Raw genomic sequence first — 25,964 nt, 5'->3', positions numbered from 1 at the left:
GCCAGGTGGGGTTTGGTATTTTGCAGGTGAGCTCTCCTTAATATCCCCGAGAGGAAGCCCACGCAAGAATCAAGTGTGTAACAACAGCTGGAGTGAGATAAAATCAGCATTAAACGAGTTAAGACTTTGGAGTGGTGTCTTCTGTTGTGGCCACAGCTCAGCCTACAAAAGCTGAGCGAAGGCATTAGCCCATGCAGACCAAGCTTTCCAAAAGTACGGGGAGATAATGAAAAATGAGAGCAAGCCCAGGTGGGCTGCAACCCACAGCTCCCCTTCCCATTGCAAATACATCACTGACTTCTGCTGGGCTAGCGTGTTACAAGAAGAGGCGTCAAATGAGCCTGCCATTCCCATGAAAACAATTAAAACCGGTCTTAAAAGAAGCTGAGGGGAAGAGTGCACATGAGAAAGACCTTCAGCTCTCAAGGGTTTTCAATATATACTGTATTCCACCTGACGAGGCCCATCAATTTGAGAAAGCAAGGCTGCCTTCCAAGTGGTACCTACCCAATGGTTTTGATATTTCAGGTGTGTATGCTTCACTCATCCTTTTCCCCACCATCACCCTTAGTAAAACCCATTATTTAGAACATATATCTCACTAATTCCTGGCAAAAGGACATCGCGCAGAGGAAGAGACTGGCTTTAGTTTGGCATTTATACAATTATTTGGTTCAATGCTCACCCTCCCTCTATTATTTTCCCTCTGTCTTCCTTCAATGCTTAATGGTTTCAGATCAAATAAGATGGACGTTACCATGACATTATCAAGGCTACGAGCTACACAATCTATTTCCTGCTCTAAGCAACAAAGAGAAAACAAACTGCAAAATATCTTCAGGCTTCGGGCTCTTTATGAGATACTGAAATATCAAGGGATGCTGTCAAATAATTCTGTCCGTGCAAGCTTGGTATAATCTGCCTAGGAAGAGTTATTGAAAATAGATGTATTCATACACAGCGCAACATCTTAGCGCAGGAACCCCGCACAGGAGCGAGGTATCTCCTATACATTTTTAAATCCGAGGCGGTAAACTAGCATTCGCACAGGACCTACAGGATCACACGGCAACAAGAGGCGCAGTGGCTGGTGCAGCTATTGCGGCTCCTTTCGGGAAATAACAACAAAGAACTTGCTGACAGAAGAAAGAGAAGCAGAGCGAGGGAGGAACATAAAATTAACCTTTGATAGATAAACAAAATGACGGATTAAAAAGTAACAGATACAAAACCCAAAAGCCTCCACTGTGGGCAAGTGAATGACAATTTCAGGTTTCCATAGGTAACAAGTGCAGGTGGCAGGACAAACGCCACCGTCCCTCACACCCATGTCCCAAGCCCATGGGGGGCACCAGCGTACGAGCTAAGCTACGACCAGCCCGGGAAGCCACAAATTATCCAAAAGGTCCATTAAGGCGTCTGCGATGTGAAGATTTCCTCAACCTTTTGAAGCAGAAGAGGTTTTTCTTTAGTGTGAACACGGCGTTTTGCTCTGGGCTGCACTGGGACCCACGGCAGCCGCTGCTTCTCCAACGTGCTTTGCTGGACACTCGGATAAAGGCAGCAGCTGCTTAACAAAATGTCAGGGATGGTGAAACATGCTCAGAACAGGGATGATACCACCCAAGAAAGGTGAAGAGAGCCGAGCGCTACCTGTCTCATGCTGGTTTGTGCACCCGAGGGACAAAGTGCCCCAGGGAGGGACCAGCCGCGCAGAACAGGACAGACAGACAGACCGAGGTGGGAATATCTGCAGCTCCGAAGCCTCAAGCTGAGAGACTGTATTTAGTATTTATTATGGTTGCTCTTAAATGTTATGAGAGGAGATTTCATTACGTGCACGGCACAGGTTCCAATTTATAGGCCTATATATTGACTTCGTCAATAATTATTATTACTGATCAACTACTGCAAGAGCAATGAGAAAAATCCCTTTATTAAATACAGCAGAATAAATCACAGCGAAACGCAGCACAAATAGAAAGTACCTACCAAAGCCAGCGAGACCTGAGTCATTAATGAATGAGTACAAGATATTTATTCAAGTCATCACAAACATCGTGAAGATTCTGCGTTCATTTCAAGCGGTAAAACAGTGAAGAAACAGCTCATTGCCTGTCTTAGAAGTCGCGTGGACACGTGGCTGCGGCCCCAGGGTGGCTGAGCTGAGCGCAGAAGCGTCTGGCGGTTTCCACCAGCACAGCTCCTCGTCCCTGCGCTGTCAGCCAGGAGCCATTTATCCATTGGTCTGGTCAGTCTAAGCACAACGCGTTTCACTTTCGTTCTGTCTTCAACAGCTCCTGGCTGCTCACAGGGCGTCTCGTTTCTCCTACCCGCCGGCCCCAGACTCCGCACCGGAATGCAGGGCCCATCCCAGACACAGGACACCCCCGCAACACACGGGAATGGGAACAGCACCAGGTTCAGGGGCTGAAAACCAAGCAGGGAACCACCGTTAAGATTTCGGTCTCCATGGAAACAACGGCAAAAAAGATCCTGACTTCTTTCTCGGCTTTTAGCTATTGCACCGACTCTGACCACTTGGGAAAGAGCTGGAAGACTAACATTTTCTGCCTTACCATTCCTTTTTAAGAAGATCCCTTCTCTAGGCATAGCTTGCTGATGGACTGGAAAAACAGGAGCTCAGCGGGAGCCGGGTTAATAACCAGCATGGCTCACTGGGGTGAGCAGATGTCCCGAATCGCTCCGGCGCCGGAGGCTCAGGGCACGGCTCAAGCTGTGAAGCAAAGCGCTTTACATTTTGTATTTTCCTCTTTCTGTATCCGCCGTTTCAATAAACACATCTGCATCACAATGCATTTTCTTTCTTGAAACCTTGAGGCACCACCAGGGCCAGCAGGAGGTGAGGGAAAGGAGTCCAGAGCAAATATTAACTGGGAGAACTTCTTTGTGTTTCAGAGCAACAAACTCTTCATCTTACTCTGATGGAGTGGCTGTCACCGCCAGCACACGGCTAATGGGGGCGGGAGAGCAGCAATGGTACGAAACGTGAAAAATAGGCAGGGTTTGAGTAGCAGATCTTGAGGAAAATATCAGCGAACTTAAAATAGAATGAACAGGAGCCTCTGCGCATGTGGAAGGGTGTTACGACACCGAAGCAGGTTTCATTTCTACCCACTCAAAGCAAGAATGGCGATGGGGCGAGCAGGAGTGAGCGAAGTTCTTCAACTTACTGGAAGGTGCTGATCGCCACTGGGCCAGCGCGGGGCTGCTTGTCCTGTCCTCTTGTCACAATGTCCACAAGATGACTAAAGTTTAAATCTCACTTTTTGGCAAAAGCCCCAAAGCAGTTTTGTGCTCTTGTTATGTACCTTTCCCGTTTTGCTCTTTGGTGCTTTAGCAGAGGACCCCACATTAAAGTCAAATAAGGCAGGCAAAAGGGAACTTCTCTGCTGAGCAGGTTGAAGATGGCAACGTAACACACACCATGTTCCCGTCTTCTGGATACAGAGATGGGAAAGGGGACAGAGACAACCTCCTCACCCGACAAAACCAATTAAGTGTCATTTCAGATTCAGCCCCATGCGAAGAGAAGCGACCCATCGCGCTGAGCAATCGCTGTCAGAAACACGGGCAGATGCCTTGGCACAGGACAGCTCGTTCAGAGCGGCGTGAAACCCATCAGGGTAGCAGTTCCACTGATTCAATCACTACAATAACAAGCACGGAGACAGTCCAATAATCTGGGTGAGCAGCTGGAGCATCTCCGGCGAGCTGCGTGCCCAACAACGGCGCTGCCGCCCCACGTGTCCTCTGCTCCCACCCTGCCCAGAGCAGCATCCCTGTGGGAACACCACAGCTGGCCACATCTGCCGCATCACCCCCGCAACCTCACCTCATCACCGCAACCTTCTGCTGCACAAGCTCCCCAAGCTCCTAACAAGTTGATAGAAACCAAGAGAGCGCACGGGGCAGCAGCTCACAGCAGGAGACTCTTTCTTCTTTCTTCTACAGTTGCCAGAAAGCGTTCACTGACAAAGCAACACCGAGAACGGGCTCTGGTGGGGCCCAGCTGCACCTCAGCGCTCCTTAGATATAGACTAAGGGACCCTTAACGACTGGGTTGACACGCTGGAAGACGTGCAGTTTGTTTGAGACAACTCTCAAGGACCAGCAGAAGGGACCAGTTAAGCAAACCCCTTATACAGTGCACAGAAAGGGAAAATTTTCACATAGGTCACACTAGAAAAAATGCCTGGGGAGTTCATGGGGGACAATTATAACCCAATTCATTGTTAAGAAAGTGCTTAAGTGCATTCCTGCCCAGCACAGCACTTTACGCACGCACATCTACTTAAGCAAACATTAAATCTCAGCGCTCTGATAAACCGGGGCTGCGATGCAGACCAAGGGCTTTGAGGTTAAGAGCCCTGCTGAAAATTGAGAAGGGAATGGTCTTACATGGCTGCAACCGTGCCACAGGGCTGTTAACAAAGGCTACAAATCCCACGTGTACACAGAAATCGTAGTAATCCCGCCTTCATTTAATTTGCTGCCAGAGAACGACTGGATCTCCGCAGCTCGGGGAAGCGCCCGCAGATGAGGAGCATTTCACCAGTGATTTGCTGCTCTGAACCCAGCCAGACCAAAGGCCAGCAGGTGTTAACGGGTTATCTGTTATCTGCTGCACAAACACAGAAAGCATCTACGCCCTGGAAGTGGAAACGAGCCCTTTTGTTGGCCGGATTTCAGCCGCACAAAGCCGGGACGCGAGCGGCTCTGCAGAGGTCAGGGCTGACGCGCGCGGGTGGTCTGAGGTCAGCGAGCAGCTCCCTTTGCTCTGGCGGAGATCGTTAAGTGCTTCTGTGCCGTTACACCAGGACCAGTGTGCACCATAAGAGCATCAATAAAACCCACCAAACAAGAAAACCCCAAACACACACACAGCGAAACAGCCTGGAAATCAAAATTAAGAGAATTCCTACACTTCTCCCAAATATCCCCTAAAAGCAACTGCATCTACAGGCAGATAAAGTCCGCTGTTAGCTAGGAAAAGAAACCTGTTTAAAGCAGGAGGGAGAAACGCTTTGTGAGTTAACAAACTGTCCCATCAGCACCGTAAAACGTAAGAGGAATTAAGAACAAAAGAAATAATATGAAGAGCACCCAATGCATCTGGTTTCATTGGAAGAATGAGAGCCCATGTACAGTTCAGACCAAGGATCATTGGATCATTGTGATCATCTTACCCGTCCACCTCTTTAATACACACTATGAAACGATTCCTGCTTCCTGGAGGTCTCCAGAAAGGAGCATCCAACCTCAATTTGTGAATGTTGTATGGAGAACCCTCCGCAGGCTGCTCCAAGCGTTAGCTACTCTCTCTGTTGAAAAGCTATTATTTTTAAAAGGCAAACTATGCTTTTATCGCTGCTAACTTAAGAGAACACTTCTCCCCAAATTACTCTTTGCAGGGAAGGCTCCATAGGTTGCTGTGAATAGCGGGCAGCAAAGGAAGAAAAGAGCAGAAAGGAAGAAAGAGAAAGAAAATAACGACCAATTGACAATTTAATTTAGAGCTAAATGAAAAACTTGTCAAGTGATATGAAATTACATGGTTCTGTGCAGTAGGTTGCTGGGAAAACATCTATTGCACTTTGCGTTTCCAGCTACTAAGCCTGGATGTTTGTAGCAGACGCTGCACACAAAAGGTTGGCCGCTCGGCGCTCTTTGCAAAGAGGAGCGAAGATTATTCAGCAGGTATAATAGACCATTATGGAATTAACAAAAAAAAAAGAGGTAATTACCACTGAGGAGAAGAGAGATTTTATACTGCTATTAAGGAAAATCAGATGTTTAAAAGGTTGGAAAAATGCACAAAATCATAACGGCTCTGAAGAGAACGATGGAGTGGGTGCTGTGCACCTGGGGGGAAGGATCCTGGGCTGTGCCCACCTCCCAAAAGCCAACTCGCAACGGTGCCGAGGGGTTTGCTGGTGCTGTTTGCTGCACCACGTGCAACGGAGCGAGCGGGAGCAGAACGCGCTGTGGTTGCGGTTTAAAAGCCCACAAGAAGGGAAGAAAGCCTAACATCTGCTCCAAAGGCAGAGAAGAAAAGACGCAACTTACCATAATTTCAATTGAGAATGCTTTGGAAAATGCCTTCTGCTTTGTTTAGAGGAATATTATGCGTGACTACGGATCTAAGCAGATCTGCAATACAAAGAGAATTTATAATAACGCAAAGTCACCGGAAACTAATGAAGATCTAAAGCAAGACCAGAGCAACAAGACTCTATAGATCAGTGGATGGAAAGTGGAGGAGCCCAGAAGTACTGGGAAACACACGGCTCAAGTGACGGCCCCTCCATTTAAACCTACACACACATATACACACACATACACACGTGTGTGCACATATTTACCGCCGGCCCTTGTGGAGCTGCAGTCAAGCGACGCCAAATAAAACCCCCTCGGTTCAGCGCAGAAACCTCCACCCCCGGGTCTGCACGATGTGCAGTCAGAACATACAAACCGTTGTATCCCACTGTGCTTTATTCATCTTTAGAAAAGAGGACGGGTCCAGAAAACTCTGAGTTTGCATGTCTGAGATCAATGAACTCAACTTGTATCAGAAAATAAGTTGTTTTCAGAGATGGTTTTCCAAAAGCAACTGACGGAGGGTAGTTAAAACAAGGCAAAAAGCTTTGCCTGTGTTCGGTGAGGTGGTTACGAAGGACGGTTCATGGCATAATGTATTGTGTAAACTCACAGCACTGCTTGGCGCAACACAACCGCTCAGCTAAGGGTGCAGGACTGATATTCGGGAGGAGGAGGAGGGAAAGCAGGGGAGGAAGAGCAAAGAACCTCATACGACTCACTGACCTGCTGCAGAAACCCCCGGAGCACCAGCCCCTGCGCAGGGGATGCGTTGGCTCTTCCTTTCCCCAGCAAGGAAACCTTGCGAAATACATTTTGGTCATAGAAAAAGCTTTGTAGCAGGGCCTTCCGCTGCAATGGCTCCCATAAAATTCAGATAATGTGTTTTCCCCTCCTGTACACGAGTACGTTTAAACAGTAATTCCAACCAAGTATTTGAAAGTTATGGCACTACTGAAACACCCGGCTCCCCGACTACGTCTATCCAGACTTCCATCATCATTCCTGCTGCAGTAACTGAACTCACCGGCTTCCATTATAGCTGTAATTATGGGCTGGTTCCCCATTCATAAGCTTAATAATCTGCTCAGCCACAGGTAACTGTACACTTCAGGTTCGATATTACATCCCTTCTGAGCTCCTACCATCAGCGCACAAACTTCATCTAAAGAGCACAATGCTTTTCCTCGGGTAACATTTATCCGCATGACATCTCCTAAGCCCATTTTGCTGCCCTTCAAGAATTCGAGAAAACCGAACACAGCGAGAGCAATGGCTTGGATTATCCTGGGTTATGAGAACCCCTCGGCCTCTGAATATATCGCAGTTTGTAACTTTGAAAATGCAGGTGTCAGAGCGAACAACAGTAACCACAAAGCTGATTTGAGCACTATGAGGTGCTGCAGAACAGGGAGAAAGAGGCTGAGTCTCCAGCCATCGCTGATCCCACACACCCTGATGGGTGGATGCCTGTGCTGCCCCATCCCATTACAGAACTGCAGGTTCCCAGGTTCTGCTGCTGTTCTTTCAATGTCTCAGCTCAGCAGATATAACCTGAGCACAGCACACCTTGCTGAGCCAGGGGTTGGTAGAAGAGGGTCGTGCAAAGTTCCTCCAGCACCCTACATGCTCATGCTGGATGGTTAAGGGATGAGACGACAACAGAGAGGATGAAGATGGAAGGTCTGTTATCATGAAGGCACAGCCAGCCACGAATTAAGGACCCACTGCAATAAGCAGATGTATTACTTAAACCATTTGTGTTGCTTTGCCATCAAAGTCCTGGGAAATGAGTTCTCCACAATAAATTCTGTCTACTTATAAATCATTTGCTTGGGACAGCGGGATGCACCACAGCATGCTGCTTAATCTCCATCTGCATTTGTCACGCACTGGCGGCCAAAATCAGAAGCGCTGAATTGTTTGCATATTCAAAACAAGCAGGACATAAATCAGGTTACCTGATTTTCCCACCTCATGCCCAACACATTTAATGGTCTCCCAACATTTACAGAGAATCGTCACTAATCCCACTGCAGATTTCATGCCAGGTTACACATTTTGTCATTTCACCTCTTCCGATTCATGCACACTAATATGATGCTGTCTAGAATAAAGACCGGGGAGTAAAGGTGTAGAGGCGGCTATGAAATACATTTTCCACCACCTACATGTTGTCTTGTTGATTTTTAAATATCCAAAGCTGGACGGCCACAGAGAACAGAACACAATGGAATTATTTCAACTAAGAGATTCATACCTGCTCTATGCTTTACACGGGCTGTTGATTTGATGCCACTGTTCAGTATCTACCTACAAAAACATAATCCTACTTGACTGGAAAGTCTCCTTTCTACACCAGTATGATCCAGTCCTCTCACACTGGGACAAACTCTGGGTTTAGTCTCACTGCAAACCATCAGCAAGAACCACAACCAAACCAGCAGCAAGAACCACAACCAAACCATCATCTGTTCGAATTCATCTGAACTTCGAGGAAATTAAGAAAAGAACCAAAATCCCTTCTGATGCCAAGCACAGAAATGGTCTAACACCTCCCACTGCCAAGACAACCAGGGAAACCCCACGTTCCTCAGCAGCATCTTTAGCTGATTTGCTTGTAGAAAACACCAAGCAGGGAGGGAATCGTGGCATCGGGAAAAGGCAAAACCCAAAGCAATTGCTTCCTCTCCCCTTTGGTACAGATCAGGTCCTGCCATGCTACAAATGAGCATTTTGTACTGGATTATCTATTTATCTGCACAGTGAATACACACTTCTAAAAATTAACATTTTTCTATCCGTTTCCCCCCCACATTTATCCTTGTCTGTTGCTCAACTGAATTTTTGTTTCCGATTTTATTAGGTTCAGTCTCATTCCCCAACACCACAGTATCTGTTCAAAGGCACAGACTTGAACTGCACAGAATCCCAGAATGTGAGGGGTTGAAGGGCCCTGGAAAGCTCATCCGGTGCAATCCCCCATGGAGCAGGAACACCCAGATGAGGTTACACAGGAAGGTGTCCAGGCGGGTTGGAATGTCTGCACAGAAGGAGACTCCACAACCCCCCTGGGCAGCCTGGGCCAGGCTCTGCCACCCTCACCCCAACAAGTTTCTTCTCAAATTTAAATGTAACCTTTTGTGTTCCAGTTTGTACCCATTGTCCCTTGTCCTATCACTGGTTGTCACCAGAAGAGCCTGGCTCCATCCTCCTGACACTCCCCCTTTCCATATTGATCCCCAGGAATGAGTCCCCCCTCAGTGTCCTCTTGTCCAGCTCCAGAGCCCCAGCTCCCTCAGCCTTTCCTCACACGGGAGATGCTCCACTCCCTTCAGCATCTTGGTGGCTGCGCTGGACTCTCTCCAGCAGTTCCCTGTCCTGCTGGAACTGAGGGGCCACAACTGGACACAATATTCCAGGTGTGGTCTCACCAGGGCAACTTATCCAACTAAGTAGAGATGAGACAAAAAGAAGAGTTTGCTTGCCACCCGTTGGGGAAAATACAGATATTTTTTTGAGTTTTGTTAATGTCCAAATACAACATTGTTTCTGAGTGAGGGTTCAGTCAATATAATAAAGCAGAACGCCCAATACATCTTCAAAGGACAGTGAGGCCATTAAAACCTAATGGGGACTGTGCATAGAACTCCCATTTACACCTGAGAGTTTTACCTGTAGTCACTACTGAAAGCATAATATCCTACTGCTTCTGCTGAGAACTCATGCAACAAATTAAAAATTGAGGCCCAGCAGCAGGGAGCCTGAATATTGTCAAATAATGAAGGAAAATTAAATGGCCGAAAATGGCATCAAGTTTTGTTTTGTGTCCATGGCTCCTGTCTTGGACGTCAACTTTCCCCAGCAGGGATGTGAAGCAGACACTGGGAGGGCAGAGGGGAACACATGGTCACAGAGAAGCCCAAACCTCCATCTGGATGCTGTTCCCAATGCACATCCCTCCTGTACTGGGAGAACAGCCCAACCCAACGCTCCCCACGGCTTCAGGTGATGCTGCAGTTTGGGGACATCTCTGCCATCACCAGAACCTGCCCCGTCCCGGGTACCAGGCACGGAGCACAAACACGCTGGTTCCGTGACCACCTCACCACGTATCGAAGACATTTTAGAGCCATCTCCTCACTGACTTACAAACACACACTGGTTTCTGAGCAGACCACTGGCTACTCTTTTGGCAGGTAATTGTTTTCTGGCCCTTCAACTCAAAGGCGGGCTGGCACTCAAACTTCAAACTGTCCCCATGGCGGAACGTGGAGCCTTCTCTCCTGCCGTAGGCCGGGATCCCGGGGTCGCCGCAGCTCCCTTGGTCGATCTCTGAAAGAAAGAAAGAAAACACCGGTTGCGTGGGGAAGGCTGTGAGGCCGAGCTGCTGCAACGCCCGTCGTAGATCTGCTGTTGTCATTTGTCACTGCCCGGCGGTGCCACCGCATCCCCAGGGAGCACCGGGCACCTTGCACGGGGTCGGCACAACGCAGCCCAGGTGGCTGCCCTGACACACGAATGTCACCACTGTCACCAAAAGGTGCTCACAACCTCTTCTACCTGCCGCCTCATCCGTAAATTAATCACAACTAAATGAAAAATACAGCGATACCCAAGGAGACCCGCATCTGCATCTGCTGCAAGGACTTGTGAAGCACACAGACTTGCGTCACCCTGGGCAAAGAGGACACGGTTGGGGTGTGTTTGATGATGGAGTATCTGCCATATCTCTCTCTCTTCCTACCACTGTCTCCACTCCCGCCTGCGGTCGCGGAGCCGACACCTCCTTGCAGACAAACACACCGTTCATCTCCCGCTGCGCGTGTATTTTGACTTCGAGTCAATCACGAACACGATTTGCTGTTATCTTCCGCTCCGTACAATTTCATTTCCAAAGGGCCCCCTGCTCCGTATCACTATTAGCTACAAAACTTCATTCCTTTACAGCCTCCTCAGCGCTCCCACATTATTCACCCGCTTCACATTCGTCTCCTCTTTCACGTTCTCTAGTTTTTATCCCCATCATCTGTGATCAGTCTTGCTGTCTTTTCTCCCCGTTTCCAATTTCTTACACTAAATTGGAAACTTCTTTTATGACATTTTCTTTACGGAGGAAAATGGCGTAATCTGAGGTTTGCATTACTCCATCTAATATTCCAATTTGGTTTGAGTAACAACAACACCTCATTATTATGCTGACTTCAGGCAACTCGGATACAGGTGTATTTTGAATAGAAGTCACAACAAGGCACCGAGTTTCTGCTGCTGCTGCGTGCATCTTGAACTGAAAAGTCACTGCCAAGTAATGAAACATCCCCCAAATAATTTAACATAAATTAATACGATGACTCCTTTTTCTATCCCACTGCATGAACCCAGCTGGAGCACCTTACTCTCTGCTGGGTTAATTGGTGCTGGTGAATGGGGCTGCATCCAGCTGGCGGCCGGTCACTAGTGGTGTCCCTCAGGGTCAGTGGTGGGTCCAGTCCTGTTCAACATCTTTATTGATGATTTAGATGAGGGGATTGAGACCATCATCAGCAAATTTGCTGATGACACCAAGCTGGGAGGGAGTGTCGACATGCTGGAAGGCAGGAGGGCTCTGCAGAGGGATCTGGATAGACTGGAAAAATGGGCTGATTCCAATGGGATGAAGTTGAACAAGGCCAAGTGCCGGGTGCTGCACTTTGGCCACAACCACCCCCTGCAGCGCTCCAGGCTGGGCACAGAGTGGCTGGAGAGCAGTCAGGCAGAAAGGGACCTGGGGGACTAATGGACAGGAAGCTCAACATGAGCCAACAGTGTGCCCAGGTGGCCAAGAAGGCCAATGGTGTCCTGTCCTGTATCCAAACTGGCGTGGTCAGCAGGCCAAGGGCAGTGATCCTTCCCCTGTGCTCTGCACTGGGGAGGCCACACCTGGAGTGTTGTGTTCAGTTCTGGGTCCCTCAGCTCAGGAAAGAGATTGAAGTGCTGGAGCGGGTCCAGAGAAGAGCAACAAGACTGGGGAAGGGACTGGAACACAAGCCCTATGGGGAGAGGCTGAGGGAGCTGGGCTTGTTCAGTCTGGAGAAGAGGAGGCTTAGAGCTGAGCTCAGCACTCTCTAGAACTACCTGAAGGGCAGTTCTGGCCAGGTGGGGATTGGGCTCTTCTCCCAGGCATCAGCAATAGGACAAGGGGCCATGGGCTTCAACTCTGCCCGGGGAAATTGAGGCTGGAGATTAGAAAGCAATTCTTTGCAGAGAGAGTGGTCAGGCATTGGAATGGCTGCCCAGGGAGGTGCTGGACTCACCGGCCCTGGAGGTTTTGAAACTGAGATTGGACATGGCACTTAGTGCCATGATCTAGTAAACGGACTGGAGTTGGACCAAGGGTTGGACTTGGTGATCAATGAGATCTTTTCCAACCCAGTCGATTCTGTGATCTCTACAGACACTGGAATCACGGGCTTAAGAACGGGGGAGAACTGAAGTATTAGAGTTTGCATTTCCCAACGTGCACGTCGCCTCCCTGTTTGCAGCAGGCAAACCAAGCTGGTACATTTTATTACATTCTGGAGGTCAAAAAAAAGCAATTTATGTCCTGAGAAAATCCCCTGGTTCCTACTTTTCACACACAGTAAAATTCATTAAATATTTAGCAGGGCAGAAATTCCAAAAATGAATGATTCAGAAATATCAAAACACGTTACTTCAATAAGATTGAAACATTTCTCCTGATGAATGTTTAAGTAAAATCACTTCCACATTAGAATAATAAAAGTCAAAACTAAACAAGAACATCTAAATCAAGTGTTTTGACATTATTTAAATGAAACAACCCGAAATGAATCTTTCAAAACTTCTCCGTCAAATATTATATCGCGCAGATACGGTTTTTCACAAAACGGCATTTTCTGAGTGAAAAATGTTTTGTTGGGAACATTTTGGCAGCTGTTGGTGGGTGGAAACGGTGTGTATGAGAGGGAACCAGGACCAGGGTGTATCTATTACCTAGTTCTTTTTGTCAATTCCAACAATGAGAATAAAAAGGATCTAAAGAGGGAACAAGCTGAGGAAGAGTGGATAAATTAAGAAGGAAAGCTGTTTCTTTCTGTGTATCTCGGCCACATCCCTCCCACCTCAACCTCTGTTTCAGGACAAACGCAGAAAGCGAACCCAGCAGGCTCATTAAAACCCTGCGGCATAACGGCAAATCGCTCCCGCTAAGGCTGGTACCAGACTTAACTCCAATAACATGACCCTGAGAGCAGCTCAGGTCAATACATCATAAGCTAAAAGCCTTCGTGTCTGTGGGTTCAGCAGGATTCCAGCACTAGGGTTTTATGATACGAGTCAATACATTTAATGGAAAAGCAGAGTAGGAAAGATAGAAACACCGAGTTTTCTGACAGACTTCCACCAGCCACAGTGTTGGGCGGTCAGGTAATATAGAACCTAGAAAGAAATAAATCAAACTACATGCAATCAATGCAAAGTACCTGCGTGTTGTCTGGGCTTGTCAGTGAAACCTGAAAGTGTTTTCCTACATAAAACCCAACGACAGAGCTGCAGGCCAGGAGATGTGAAAACCAACTGAGCAACAGCAGCACCACTATTAGCTTCAGATACGTGTATTTTCTTCCTTAAGTCTCAAGGATCAGGCAACTAAAGACATTACTGTTTGTTCTCCATTTGACATCTACACATGTGTACGGACACCTTTACCCGTAGCCTGCACACAGGAATCTATAGAGAGCTCTCGATTTACATATCTATATAAAACCAGCTGTGGAAACCCAGCGAGCTCATCCGCCCAAACACCCCGGGCAGCACTGATTCCATTAAAACCAGAAAGGTCAGTGGAGGAAAATCTTCAGGCTCCAGCTCTGCGGAGCTCCTAAGCCTCTTAGCACCATGGGGCTGAATCTCAGCTCTAACACTAAGCCCTCCAGAGCCGAGCGCTTAGTCAGCATTTCAACCACAATAAATATGGTTTAATCATGCCCTGCCTGCAGCATGCTGGTGGTTCAGAACATAGACCTTAGTCAGCTCGACCCAAACTAACCCAATTCCAAAAGAAACCCAAACTACATTTGTGTGGGTGAGTGTCTGTAAATGTCATTTTAATTTTAAATTACATTTATATATTTTTAATATAAAGTAATAAGCTAAATTAAAATGTGGCTTTGTTCTGTTCTTTCGCGTTTTAATATTTCTGTCTCTTACCACAGGATTTTATCCTGCTGACTTTTATACTATTGCTTGTAATAACCTCAGACTCACCAGGAACATGTTTCTCTCCACATCTGACCTGTGAGGACAACCAAGAACCTTCAGTCTGATGAGGAACAAAACTGCAGGTGAGATGACGGGAGTCTGAACCTCCTTCAACGAACTCTAAATTTCTCATGAACCTTTGAAAATCTTACCTAAAGGAATAACTTATTCCCAACTGTCACAAGGGATCGACCTGGGAACTTTCAAAAAAACCCGCATTTTGATGGCTGTGGAAGGAACCGGCTCCACGGGGAAGGTATCGCAAAGTCACCTGAGATTAGAGGAGGGAGCAGATCAGGCCCAGGACCCAGGAGGCTGTAACCTCGCACAAGTCAGGCACTAAACTGCAGTATCAATCAGGTCTCTAAAACCCTGAGAAAGACTTTGCCAGCAAAGTGGAGCTTAATACAAATTTCTTCTGACAAGCATTGGAAGTCCAAAAACATTGTTCACTATTATGAGAGAATATCTGTTTAAAAGGATAAAACTGGCTGCAGCTGAGACATGGGAGATTTAGAAGGAATCTTCATGAACATTAATGAGCCAGATCCTCAGCTGGTAAAGACTGACACAGCTAAATTGAAAATCAATGCTGTCACACTGATTTACACCCGCTGAGCATTCCCTCCAAATGCATCCAGTGGCGCAGTATAGACCTGGAAAGACCCGGATCCAGACACCTCGTGTTCTGTACACCCCTCCTGGTGTAAACACGCTCCCTCTGTACTCACGATCAAAGCAAAAGGCCGAGGCCAGTTCCCCCTCCTCAGGAACATTACCATTTGGATGGCATATTGCCTTTGCACGCTCCTTCCAACGGATCCCTGAATCTGCACGGTGATAAATCTCTTAGGCGGTACTGTTTCAGCACTAGCAACAGGCTTTACGATTGCATTACACTTAAAATGTACACTAAAACTCAGACGCTTTAGGATAGATGGCTGTTTAAACATACTCTGCAAGCAATACTCTACCCTTCTATTAGGCACATTTTTGGTCTTGACTTTATATAGCTCCATTAGCTGTAATCGTCCTCTCACGAGTAGGAAAAAGCGTGGCCGTAAAACTGATACTGAAACTTGTTAGGAAGTTGCATATAATTTCATAAAGTATTTCGCAAGTGCTAATTGCCTCTTACTTAAATGTCTCTTGCTTTTTAACTCAAAGTATTGCAAAAATGAAAAGAATGTTAAGGACCTGGCTGAACTGGAGCTTAGCTTAACCTCGGGACAGCCAGCACGGACCTCAGGCATGGGGTGTATTTCTTTGTTCTGGCACTAATTCCTTTTCCAAGGTCAAGAAGCTGCTGTACAAAAACTGCAAGGCTGCCTAGAAAAAAATGATCCCAATTTTTCCCTTTTCTAGGAGGTTACGGACATAGAAGAGCAGAGTAAACCAGGCAGCGGCTGTGCTGAAGAGCAGGGGAAGGAGAAGCACGTTTGACATTGGAAGGTCCATACGACACGACTCCAAAGCGTGAATGATAACGGTGATCCCCCAAACTGACCGAAGTCACGGGGAGCGAGAGCAGCTCAGCACTGCTATAGATCACGTAGTGACATCGAAGGAAGTCACAGGAGCAAACAGTCAAGCTCCTTATAGATCCAGAGTGCACAGAAGATGAACAACAGCGCAAGGAAGTCCCTATATCCTGCGGTTCACAACTTCATGTGCTACATGTATACATCAGATTTATGAAGAGATTGAAAAGAACACGTCCACAGTGACCTTTGGCTGAGCTGAACAAAGACCCACAGTTGCTGCAAAGAGAACATTCCGGCTGATGCCATCATAGCCAGCGTGGTTAAACAGGAACTGCTGGGTATGTCAAGTGGAAGAGGAGAGTTTCTAGATCATGGCAGGAGGGGCTGGCCACTTGGGGAGAATATCAGGCTGTTGTCAGAGGGTGCAGGGAGGCAACTAGGAAAGCTAAGGCCTCCTTAGAGTTAAACCTGGCGAGAGGGGTCAAGGACAACAGGAAGAGCTTTTTCCAATATGTGGCAGATAAAACTAACAGAAAAGGCAATGTAGGCCGCTGATGAACGAGGTGGGTGCCCTGGTGACAGAAGATACAGAGAAGACAAAGTTACTGAACGCCTTCTTTGTCTCTGAGGATAGAGCCAGGCTGTTCTCGGTGACAACCAGTGACAGGACAAGGGGCAATGGGTTCAAACTGGAACACAGGAGGTTCCACTTGAATTTGAGAAGGAACTTGTTTGGGGTGAGGGTGGCAGAGCCTGGCCCAGGCTGCCCAGGGGGTTGTGGAGTCTCCTTCTGTGCAGACATTCCAACCCGCCTGGACACCTTCCTGTGTAACCTCATCTGGGTGTTCCTGCTCCATGGGGGGATTGCACTGGATGAGCTTTCCAGGGCCCTTCAACCCCTGACATTCTGGGATTCTGTGAGACTGAAATATCACCAAGATGCTCCCTGGACAATCAGGCTGGATTTGCCTTTTCCCTCTTTCAGTTCCATTATCTCTTATCTACACATCTCTCTGATTTTTCTGCTGACCTGGCCCTGCAATCCTATAAACACTCCATCATCACGACCCAGTCCCCTCTTCAAGGCCCTGCTTAGCCTGCCTGCATGTGCTGCAATTGAGTCCAGCTCGGTTTGCTGGTAGGTCAGGTCCCTTCGGGCTCCAAACTTTTACTTCAGCATCAATCGGCAGCATGACTTTGGGCAGGTCCCAGCCTGAACACAACATGACGCTTCCCAGAAACACGGTAAGTCCCAAGGAAACACTTTTAAAAATGAATGAATGCTAATATGCCTGTAGGGCCCTTGAAAGGAACAGATTTAAATGTTCCTGCTGATGCCAGCGGAAGCTGCCGCTACTCAGGGGTTTCAGGAGCAGCCCCCGCATCTAGATGAAGATTTCTCCACCTGTTTTTAGGCACCAGAGCCAAACCCTGCTACCAGCAGATCACAGAGAAAACCAAAAGGCATTCACAGAACCCCAGAATGTCAGGGGTTGAAGGGCCCTGGAAAGCTCATCCAGTGCAATCCCCCCATGGAGCAGGAACACCCAGATGAGGTTCAGCAGCCACATCCTAAGGCATTTAACTAGTTTCTTTTGAAAAACCCCAGCATTAACTTTTATTTCACTTGTAATGCTCCAGATTAGTCCAAGTGTAAAGTAGTTGATGCCACTCATCTACTGAACCCGTGGATTAGTTGATCTCATTTTCTCTCACAGACACAGTCTGTCGCCATCAGCTGAAATGCACCAGCTCTTTTCCAACACAGCAGATGACCTGGCAATGAAGCATCATCCAGCCAGGCTGCTTTCATGGAAAAGAACCCGGGAAAGCTGTTCTTACTGCAGCAAAGCTTCAGTTTTAAGAAAAAAGAAATCTGCAGAACTTCAGTGTATTTAAAGAAGCTTCCTTCTCCCTTTCCTCCCAAACGGCTGGGCCCAGATCATCCCTGAACTTTTTAAATGGAGAGATTTTGAGAGAGGTGCTGGATTACCTTCATACGTTGCTTTGAATCCCAGCAAGTTGCTGACACTGTCTGTCTGGAAGAGGAGCCACATCTGGTGGTGTGTGCTAACGATCAGGTCGGGCACCGTGGTGCCTGTCAAGCTGTAAAGACAAACAACAACAAGTAAACAGCCTGTATGTCTCCCCAAACCTCCTTTCCCACCAAAATAAAGGCCAGATATACCTCTGCAGGAGCAGAAAACAACATGAGCAATGCCAACGGCATTAAGAGAATTCCCCAAACAGAACACTGTCCAAAAACCTGACAGATCTGCAAGACTGACGAGCGTGTTTCTGCACACCACCTAACAGGAGCCTTTGTCTTTCACTGTAGCTGAGGGCCCACAAGTTATTATTATCACCACCATAATAATTACAATCTAGTACCATTATATTATTCGGCATCAATAGTAATAATTTCCCTTCTCACTGAAGCAAAACATCTGCAAACAAACAGAACTCCCAGAAGCCAAACCGGTGCCTGAATCCTCTCAACTGCCTTTACAGGTGCTTTCTAGCATTACAAGAATTTACTTGCAACACGTTCCCTGCTACATTTCTATCCTGACAGAGATGCTTCTCCAATAAAAAAAAACCTAGAAGACAAGGAACAAGCCTCAAATCTGCTCAGTGTCCTGTGAGCCCTTGACAAGTGCCACTAATCCAGCAGTACGGGCAATGGGGACATCGCCCGCTCCTCGAGCATCCTTGGAGAGCAAAGCGATTTAGAGAAATGTCACCAATCTATCCGTGTTAATGAGCCTGCAGGATTAATCACCTCACTGTGGTTCGGCACAGCTTTAGGGCTTTATCCCCTGAGCACACAACCCCAACGCTGAGCAAAGGGGGAGGATCGTTTCTATGGGAGGATGCGTGTTGTGTTGCCTTGGTGGCAGTGTTTAATGCTGTCATTATACTATTCCTGCTAAGGTATCATCTGTGATAAATTTATAAATTACCGTAAGTGCAACTGCCACAAGTAGATGGTTGGTTGCTTGTTTTTCTTTTTTCCCCTGCAATATTTGCTTCAATCTAAACACATATGTATAGACATGTATAGATATGGCTTCTGCCTGGTGTCATTCTCAACTACAACAGCAGCTCCTGAATGACTTCTTGATAAAACTGGTGCCCGATCTCTCAAGGCAGAACCACTGCAAACCAACCCTGCAAGGGAACAAACGCGGCCGCTGGGCACTGACAGGTCCTGCGAATAACCAACCTGCAAGCCCCAGGTGGAACTGCTGCCATTCCCAGTGTTTGGGAAGTGGGGACGGTCGGGGCCGAGCTGCCGGGCGCTGTTTGTGTCGAGTGGAGCCAAAGGGCCGCTCGCAGGGCTGTGCTGCTTGTTCTACTTGCTCCATGTTCTCAACACCAGCACCTGTGAGTGCCGGAGTCTTTCTGAGAACCCCACAGGTATCTAACGTCAATGGGACCAACCCTGCGATCCACACAACCCTCCTCCTCACCCCAGAGACCTTCCCCAGTTATATCTGCACCAGGGACCGGTAAAACCACTATAACCACTATAACCCCTGACACCAGGCAGCGCTCAAGCTTTGGCCATGGCATCTGGAGCGTGTTTTTCCCTGAAATCCCGTTGGTGTCTCCCAAGCCCATCAAAGCTCTTCCAGTTCTGCCCCCGCCTTCGCTCTGTTATTGCTTTGACCTGCATCAGAAATTTTATCGATCCCCGGGTGCTGGTAAATTAAGAAGTAATCTCGTTTTAATGACTGTTTTGCATCCAGACAGTTGGATGGGGAGCGCAGAACAAGTGCTATTGTTGATTCCTCTCGTTTTATTTAAGCAGCAGACAGGCAGGAATGAGGAACATAAAGAGAGAAAAACCTTCAAAAAAGGCGCTTCAAAGCGTTTTGCATGCTCTCCCATTCCACTGTAACAAGCTGCATGATTGATTTGGGTGCTTGTTACTTTAGGGAATAAAACCCTCTCTGCAAGTCAGAAAGCTCAGTCTAACAATCTGTTACGTTCTTCAAGATGCATTTTGCGGGGATGAGACTGAAACTGGAAACAAATGGTCGCTCATACCTCAGTCTGGGAGAGCGTCTGCTGCTCTCCAAGTTGATTCAAATGTGGTTTTGATTTGAAAGGCTGTAGGATCGAGTTCCTCTTGAATAGCCGAGAATAAATGAAGAGTTGTAAGAAAGCTGGAACTTGTATCTTTGACAATGTTAAGTTTCTGCATGATGATTCCTCCAAAAAAACCTACAGTTTGTATCCAAGGGATACGAGGACACAACAGATGGATAGATGATGGCAGAGCGGTGGACATGACCTACCTTGACTTGAGTAAGGCATTTGATACAATTTCCCACAGCATCCTCACAGCTAAACTGAGGGAGTGCGGTCTGGATGAGCGGGGAGTGAGGTGACTGCGAACTGGCTGAAGGGAAGAAGCCAGAGAGTCGTGGTCAATGGGGCAGAGTCCAGTTGAGGCCTGGATCCAGTGCAGTGCCTCAGGGGGCAGTGCTGGGGCCGGTGTTATTCAATATATTCATCAATGATTTGGACGAGGGAATAGAGTGACTGTCAGCAAGTTTGCTGATGACACCAAGCTGGGAGGAGTGGTGACACTGGAAGCTGTGCTGCCATCAGAGACCTGGACAGGCTGGAGAGCTGGGCAGGGAAAAATTGAATGAAATAGAACAAGGGCAAGTGTAGAGTCTTGAATCTGGGCAGGAACAACCCCAGGTTCCAGTATAAGTTGGGGAATGACCTATTAGAGAGCAGTGTAGGGGAAAGGGACCTGGGGGTCCTGGGGACAGCAGGGTGACCATGAGCCAGCACTGGGCCCTTGTGGCCAGGAAGCCAATGGTACCTGGGGTGGGTTAGAAGGGGGTGGTCAGTAGGTCAGAGAGGTTCTCCTGCCCCTCTGCTCTGCCCTGGGGAGACCACACCTGGAATATTGTGTCCAGTTCCCGGTGAGGGTGACAGAACACTGGCCCAGGCTGCCCAGGGGGGTTGTGGAGTCTCCTTCTGTGCAGACATTCCAACCCGCCTGGACACCTTCCTGTGTAACCTCATCTGGGTGTTCCTGCTCCATGGGGGGATTGCACTGCATGAGCTTTCCAGGGCCCTTCAACCCCTGACAGTCTGGGATTCTGTGGATATACCTGATACGTCAGTTCAGCCGACAGAAGGTACAAGGGCTGAGAAAAGTTGCCCGTGAGCTTTCAGCCACATTCATTACAAATAATGGAGTATTTCTGTGGTCCTCACACCTTCACATTCCATTAGTTTTCAATTCCCAGATTTAACATAAAAACCAAAATGAATTCCCTGTTAGGATCAGCATCAGCAACTTAATGGCAAGAGTTCTGCACCGGGAGAAGATCGCAGCTGCTGCAGCTCGTGCAGACAACCTCAGCTATTCCAAATGCGCAGTGGCAAGGTGTCGAGTAGCTAATACAGAGTGAGAAAACGTGGAATGATTAAAATCAAACCCAGGAAGATCTTCATGGGCTTTGGGCAAACGAAAAGGGATGGAAGGAGAAATCGTTTCAGCAGGTTATTACAAACTACTCCCAGGGTAGCAATTTGCACATTTTGAACAATCAGCAGGGAAATGTTCTGTGACGCTGTAGTCACAAACACTTGTGCAATAATCAGACTTCACATTTCTATACATTGCAGGTTAGAGTTCCTGACCTAAGTACCACCCGTGTTCACGTTCTGAAATGAGATGTATAGTAAAACAAACCTCGGAGAAACAGATTTCAGGAAGACAAGTAAACATTAAGTGAAAATGGTGTGGGAGGCTGATTCATGTGGAAAAACAAGTGAAGAGGAGGAATTGAAAATCACAATGTGAAATACTCTCTACCAGTTGGAAGGAGCACACCAGCTCTGCTGGAGTCGTGTCTGGAGAGTCGGTTGTTCTTCTACATTTTGGATTAGATAGAGAAAAACAAAGTCTTCCAAGTGAGGACACTGATGCTGCGGGTTCTGGTTCCAACACCCGTCCACCACTTCAAACACTCCTCCTGAAAGTCACGGTGACTCTTCCCTGCTCCAGCACCCTGAGCTCTCCAACAGTTTACATCTTGGATTTCCATAAAGCTACATGGTATTTTACTTTAACGATTTAGAAAAGCTGTAGCAAAAATCACTGTTTCTTCAGTAAAGTGGGTTCGAATGACACACAATTATCACAATTACATCTGAAGGGTAGAGAAATGGATTTCCCACTGCCCCTTCAGAAAAGGAACAGAGACTTCACTGGAAGAAGGGCAAAAATAAACCACTGACATCACCCGGTTGAGGAGAATAAACAGCTTTCCCAAAGATGGTCAAGGCTCACTCATTTTCAACCGTGGCTATTGGGAAGATCTGAGCTGTCCCCAGGCTGTGCAGGATCTGCCCCCGGAGCCCCTTCCCTGCACGTTCGGAGCTCAGCACATTGTGTATGTAAAACTGACATTCAGAGAGAGGTGGAAGCTTAAAAGGGGAAAAACCTGTGGTGTGCAGGCTGACCGCCAGGTCCCAGCACACACAGCAACCAAGATCGACCCCAAAACGGCCTAAAACAACAGCAGATGCTCGGGCTCCTTGCAAGGGATAAAACAGCTCAAGAGAAGCAAAGCAAAGCACTAAGAGCCTTTCTGCCAGTTGAAGCATAAGAAAACGTGATGAGAAAACACCCAGAATAGTCAGATCCCCCAAAAATCACACAGCCCAGAAACCCTCCGGCGATGCCCAGCAGCTCTGGGGGCTCCTCCAGCCCAATGCGTCAGCTGCACCTTGCCAGGCAAAACTTCGGGCTGGATTTGTGACAAAGGACATGCTACTTACACGTAAAGCACAGTTTTCTGGTCCCCGACTTGTCCTCCATCGCCCACTGTCAGAGTGTCGTATCCTCTTTCTAGTTCAAATTCTTCAAAGGTGAGTTTGATAACCTGGCAAAGATGCAGCGTGTTAATATGAATCAACTGCCAAGGCAGCCAGCAGATCCTCTTGTCTTGTTTATTTATCAGTTTGTCTATCGAGGAGCAATTTATAAGAGCATTAATATCTTCAGGACATCACCAAAGGTGACCGTCCTCGCTTTTTATAGCACTGTAGCAATTCTTTCCAGACAGATTGAGCTCTTACTGAAATTACCTCTCAGATTTTTCTGCTTTATCTATCGATTTTCTAGATGACTTTATTGATAAAGATATGTGTGCTGGGATTTCAGGACGCTTTATTTTTCACCAGGTACTGCTACTATTTCTTTCATAAACCTGAGATTACGGTGATGGATTTCAATGTGCATATAGGCAGTGTGTTAGTTACCAAAGAGCAAGCGGAGAGTCCCAATGGGAACTTAAAGCTTTTTAACACACTGGATCCAGAAAAGCACTTAAACACCTGAACGCATTCAGACCTTTGTACGCGTGCCTGTAAATGTATCACATTTCCTAACGTTTAATAGACTAAATTAACTTCCACAACACAGAAGTGATCAACATGGAACAGACCAATGTGCTTGCACAGGACCATAGACACGATGGCACGTGCACCCCTCAACTTGGGCACAGGAAGACTAAGATCCTTCTCTTATCGTTGCTTATTATAAAAGCAGCATCTCCCACCAACACCAGAGCACGTGTGTGACCAGAGGGGTGCGGGGACACCGGGTAATCACACATTGAAGGGCTTGAGCGCTCTTTAAATAATAACGGGTGTGTATATAGCTCAGTCTGAACTGCCACGTGCTACCATCTCCTATGTATAAACTCAATGAATACTTTTCAAATGCACAGAAAAGCACGTTAGGTATTGAAGCTATGATGTTCTGAAAATAGGGTGTTACCCAAAAGCCCCGGAATTGTGAAACGGGAGCCCCTGTGATACTTTGCAGAAGTTTGGAACCATTAATTTTAGTAGTAGTACCAAAATATTAACCTGTGCAGGCTATTATTAAGCCATGTAATGATGGAATAATGTAATTAATACAAAGAACAGGGCTGCAAAATGGCACGCATCATTAGTTGTATCAGTCATTCAAGTAAACCGCATCCTAAGGACTCTGACCCTAATTAAATAACTAATTACATTCTAGTGTACTGAAGACCGTAACCTTGCGGCACAGAACAGGATGCTGAATACAATATTTATTTATCCACTTTCCTATTGTCGTTTTGGTCTGAAAGCTGAAAATTATTTAACGATTCATTAAACAAGAAGTTACCTGGCTTCATTAAACAACAAGAGACCCACCAGCACACGCAAACACACGGATGACACAAACCCTCTATTTTAAGCTCCCGAAGCGGCAGGAAGCAATTAGCAAAGGCAAGAAAACAGGTTGGAATGTGACACCTGAAGCTGAGGTTTGTACCAAAAGGCGATTTGAAGCGCAGCTGCACTCACAGGAACAAACCAGCGTAATTCTCTCCGTGGAGAGCAGCACCTCTCGCCGTTCTGTTTAAAGGCTTTACAAGCACACATGACTCATCCCCCCTGCCCCGACAGCTCCAATTTGGGATGAATCATCCCCGGAGGGGCTCGGCTCTCGCCACCGATGACACAAAAAGCTCAGACGGCGCTTTATTTGGCCAGCCGGTCTCCAGGTGAGAAGAACCCCTGGAGAAATATCAACCGGCAACAGCCATTATGTCAAGAAGGTTCAGAAATAGTTCCGATGCAAATTCACCAATTATCATACGCATTTTTTTCAGTTCCCAAGTGATTTATTTTTCCACTGTGGTTGAAATTAATTCCCGAGGAACTGAGGACCGGCAAAACACCTGGATATCCCCCCGATAGGTTTGATATCACCCTCTGTACAGGAAATAAGCTGCCAACTGCAGCCTTTAACACTGTTTATGTAGGTTTCTGAGCAAACTTGGAGGGGATTATGTAGCTCAGTGAATCTGGCTCACAGTTCTTTTCCAAATATAGAACAGATGACTTGCAAATGAGTTCTAAATTCAGCTCAGCGGTTTTCCCATCGCTCATATTAAAAGCTTCACAGAACAAGACCTGTTCCAAAGACCACTCGAGTCAATGAAAAGATTACCACTGCCTTCGGCTCAGGCCCATAATGCTTTTGATCTTCCAAGTATTTCACAGGTATTTTAATTAATTCACCTTCAATCCCTCCCAAGCTGGGGAACTGGCAGCGATGAGATCGGCCCCTTCGCACACAAAGCAACTGGAGTCGGGGCGGTCAATTCTGCAATTAGCGACATGTTTCTAACATGGGTTGTACTTTAAGTAAGCGAGAGCTTCTCAGAGGCAGCACTATATGACTTGTTAGGTAGGAACAGCAATGACCCAGCTGGCATTAAAACTCACACACCAGTAGCTCCCAGTACTGTACTGGGGGATGCACATGGTGGTTGCACCAGCCCATGATGTTGCAGCCCATGGAGCACAAACCGCGGTTTCTTGTGCTACTCAACCTCTGCTCCAAGGTGCTAAGTATTGAAATTAATGGATTTTACCAATTGCAATTCCCTTTTATGATTTATGAAAGCTGAGGATCAGGACTAGCAGATTCTGTTTTCTAATCAACAGGTTATTATTACACGGGTTTAAAAGCTGCGGAAGAAACTAATCAGGGGAAGGGGAGAAAAGCAGAAGATAAGTAGAAACTCAAAGACAGCAGATTTTTGAGAAACGAGACCGTCTGCTCAGGAAGGTCACGAGAAGGAGACGCTCGTCCTGCTGGAGAAGCAGCAAAAGGTTGTGCACAGGCTGGCAGAACAGCAACGGAACAGAGCTGGAGACACGACTGAACATCCAACACAAGAGGACGTGACAAAGGGTCAGTGAACAGTGGGCATTGCCCATAAGCACCTCCTGACAACTCCCTGCCGTCTCCTCCTTTGTAATTTGCACCGGAAAACCCAAATGGAAGCGCTAAGCTACACAACACCCAGGGCACGTCTGCATCGAGCTCCCTACAACTGCTTTCCAAGCAGAGAGGGCTATTTTATATACACAAAAACTGGATTTTGATGATATTTGAAAACAAAGATGTGCAAAAATGAAGGTATGTCTACTGCACATCCCGCAGCCCAAGATGCTGGTGTGCTCAGCACCTGTCAGTGCAGCCGGGCTCTGCCGGCCCCAGGCTGGCAAACACAG

At 47.2% G+C, this 25,964-nt stretch overlaps 1 protein-coding gene across 4 annotated transcripts in view; it reads right to left on the bottom strand.

The window, feature by feature from the left end:
• Positions 1-25,964, bottom strand: part of CSMD2 (CUB and Sushi multiple domains 2) — a 264,468-nt gene that overhangs the window by 98,658 nt on the left and 139,846 nt on the right. For 3 of the 4 annotated variants that reach the window (XR_010468147.1, XM_065041591.1, XM_065041590.1), the window contains 3 exons: positions 22,680-22,783; positions 17,857-17,969; positions 10,273-10,455 (listed from right to left, as the gene is read on the bottom strand). The exons of the other annotated variant lie outside the window; for it this stretch is intronic. Coding sequence is in view for 2 of the 3 variants with exons in the window: in XM_065041591.1 (XP_064897663.1) it covers positions 10,273-10,455; positions 17,857-17,969; positions 22,680-22,783 (400 nt within the window). In the remaining variant the exon portion in view is untranslated. The remainder of the gene's footprint in view (positions 1-10,272; positions 10,456-17,856; positions 17,970-22,679; positions 22,784-25,964) is intronic. 4 annotated transcript variants of the gene reach the window in all.

The sequence above is a fragment of the Columba livia genome, chromosome 26 (assembly GCF_036013475.1).
Source record: "Columba livia isolate bColLiv1 breed racing homer chromosome 26, bColLiv1.pat.W.v2, whole genome shotgun sequence".
In the NCBI taxonomy this organism is placed as follows: Eukaryota; Metazoa; Chordata; class Aves; order Columbiformes; family Columbidae; genus Columba; species Columba livia.
Note: the sequence above shows the minus strand (reverse complement) of the source record. Positions and strands in the feature narration are given on the sequence as shown.